We start from the raw sequence: 2,008 nt of genomic DNA, 5'->3' as shown, positions 1-2,008 counted from the left end.
ATTTTGCTGCAAAAAAATAATAATTATGAAATGAAAGTAGCTAGAAAACCAAAACAATTAGCTAAAAGAGGATAAAAGAGCTCAGTAGGTTATAATTTGAGTCGTGTGTCATTTGAACTCAAAGTATTCTTTCGTTAGTGCGTCTTTCCAGCAGTTTTTTTCAGTACAGAACAACTCTTCAAAAATAAAATCAGCTGAAAGACTGGCTGGTTTCTGGAGGACGGTCCGGAGTGATGAAGCTCCGCCCCCTCGGTCTCTTACACCCACGTTCTCCTGTCCTGACACTCGCTGCTGTCGGACTGTTGTCCCGAGTTCGGAGCGTACTGTCCCGTCGTCTTTTTGACGCCCGCGGGTGTCGTCGCCCTCGGGTTCGGTAGCGGTCCTTTATCCGGGCGAGGCGACAGCGGAGGTCTGGAGTGGCCGCGGTGGACGAAGTGGGTCGGGACCGCGGCGTTCAGAGGAGACGGCGACGTCTTCGAGCCCCCGCCGGGACCGACCCCCCCGGTCCCGAGGACGTCGGCGTCTTCGGTCGCCGTCGTGGTCGTGGTCGTGAACACGCTGCTCATCTCCTCCATCATCTCCTCCACCAGCTCCTCCCTCTTCCTCCTCCACCTCACCATCGCCTCCGCCGAGCTCGCCAGGTCCGCCAGGCTGAGCAGGACGGACGCGGCGGACACGCCCAGCATGAAGTTGAGCATCAAGGTCTTCTCGGTGGGTCGGGAGACGTAGCACTCGACCCCGGAGGTGCAGGGAGCCTCGTAGCAGAGGAAACTCTTCGGAACCGACAACCCGAAGAGGAAAAACTGTCCCGCGGCAAAAACGGCCTCCAGAAGAATCCGAAGAATCACGAGGAGGAAGTAGGCGCAGTGAAAGCGCGGCGCTGCCGCTCGGCGCGGGAGATCGCGGACGAGGCTTTGCTCTCCGGAGAAGCTCTCGAGGCCGAGAGGAGAACCGGATCGACTCCGGTCGGAGTACCGACCTCCCAAATACGGAAACGACAGGAGTCTGTGCACGACGTAGATGGCGAACATGAAATGGGGGAACCAGAGGAGAACGAGGTGGAGGAGCCAGAGGCGGAGCACGGAGACGGGAGCGAAGACGTCGAAGCAGACGTTGGAGCAGCCCGGCTGGATGGTGTTACAAACGAAGCGCTCCTGTTCGTCGCTGAAGAGCGTGAAGCCGCCGAGCAGCAGGACGACAACACGTAACACCAACACCAGCAGCCACCAGGTCTTACCTGCAGAAACACAATACAGACACAGTGAAGGCCAAAGACGAGGCTGGTTGACACCCAGGAACAGGTTTTATTCAGACATCCAAATCAAGACAAAACAAAGCTCACAATTACATCGAAGCTGTGATTTATTTGAAAAGATAAAGTTATAATTATCCGGAAATTTTACAGATGAATGAAAAGACTTTAAAATAAAATGCACAAACGTTTAGGTACTGTAAAGAAAGTTTGAGTTTATTTTGTGTTAAAAAAAGAAGTTCACAAAAACAAAAAATGTTTACTTTTTGGATTATTACAATATAATAATATCATATTGATTATTATATTTTGTTCACCATGCAGACTGAACTTTGGAGTTTATATTTTATTTATTAAACTATTAAAGGGACTCACCAGTAAAAGACACATTTTGACTGATAGTGATGAAGAGTAGATGGACCGCCTTCATCATCCTCATTCTTCAGCAACAACTCCAATCCCATAAAAAAACAAAAAACAACAACTTGCAGCTCTTCAGAAAGTCCTTTTTCTGACCGGACACATGCGTCTCCGAGCTGCCGTCTCCAAACTACAGCGCCGACCCTCACAGCTCTGCACTAAATACGCTCACCTGCTATTCTTACCCGGCGGCCATCAAAGCATTGTTGGGATGTCAAGGTGCGAGTCAACCTCGCTGGAAGCTGGACGTCACGGCTCGTAACGTTACGCTCGTAAACTTGGAGCGAAGCAGCCAAATGACAATTCATGATTATTCATTCTTCAAACATTTAAAAG

General features: G+C 50.3%; 1 protein-coding gene across 1 annotated transcript in view; it reads right to left on the bottom strand.

Moving 5' to 3' along the window:
- Window positions 1–257: 257 nt before the first annotated feature.
- LOC138626944 (gap junction delta-4 protein-like) overlaps window positions 258–2,008 on the bottom strand; it is a 2,004-nt gene continuing 253 nt past the window's right edge. Inside the window, exons 1-2 of the mRNA XM_069708960.1 lie at window positions 1,628–2,008; window positions 258–1,237 (exon numbers count right to left, since the gene is read on the bottom strand). The exon at window positions 1,628–2,008 is cut by the window's right edge and continues 253 nt beyond it. Coding sequence (XP_069565061.1) covers window positions 258–1,237; window positions 1,628–1,691 — 1,044 coding nt within the window. The 5' untranslated portion in view covers window positions 1,692–2,008. The remainder of the gene's footprint in view (window positions 1,238–1,627) is intronic.

The sequence above is a fragment of the Brachyistius frenatus genome, unplaced genomic scaffold (assembly GCF_029030835.1).
Source record: "Brachyistius frenatus isolate BFR_SWC_R1_liver_20210118 unplaced genomic scaffold, ASM2903083v1 Contig_79, whole genome shotgun sequence".
Classification (NCBI taxonomy): Eukaryota; Metazoa; Chordata; class Actinopteri; family Embiotocidae; genus Brachyistius; species Brachyistius frenatus.
The sequence above is the reverse complement of the archived record's forward strand: the minus strand, read 5'-3'. Positions and strand labels throughout refer to the sequence as shown.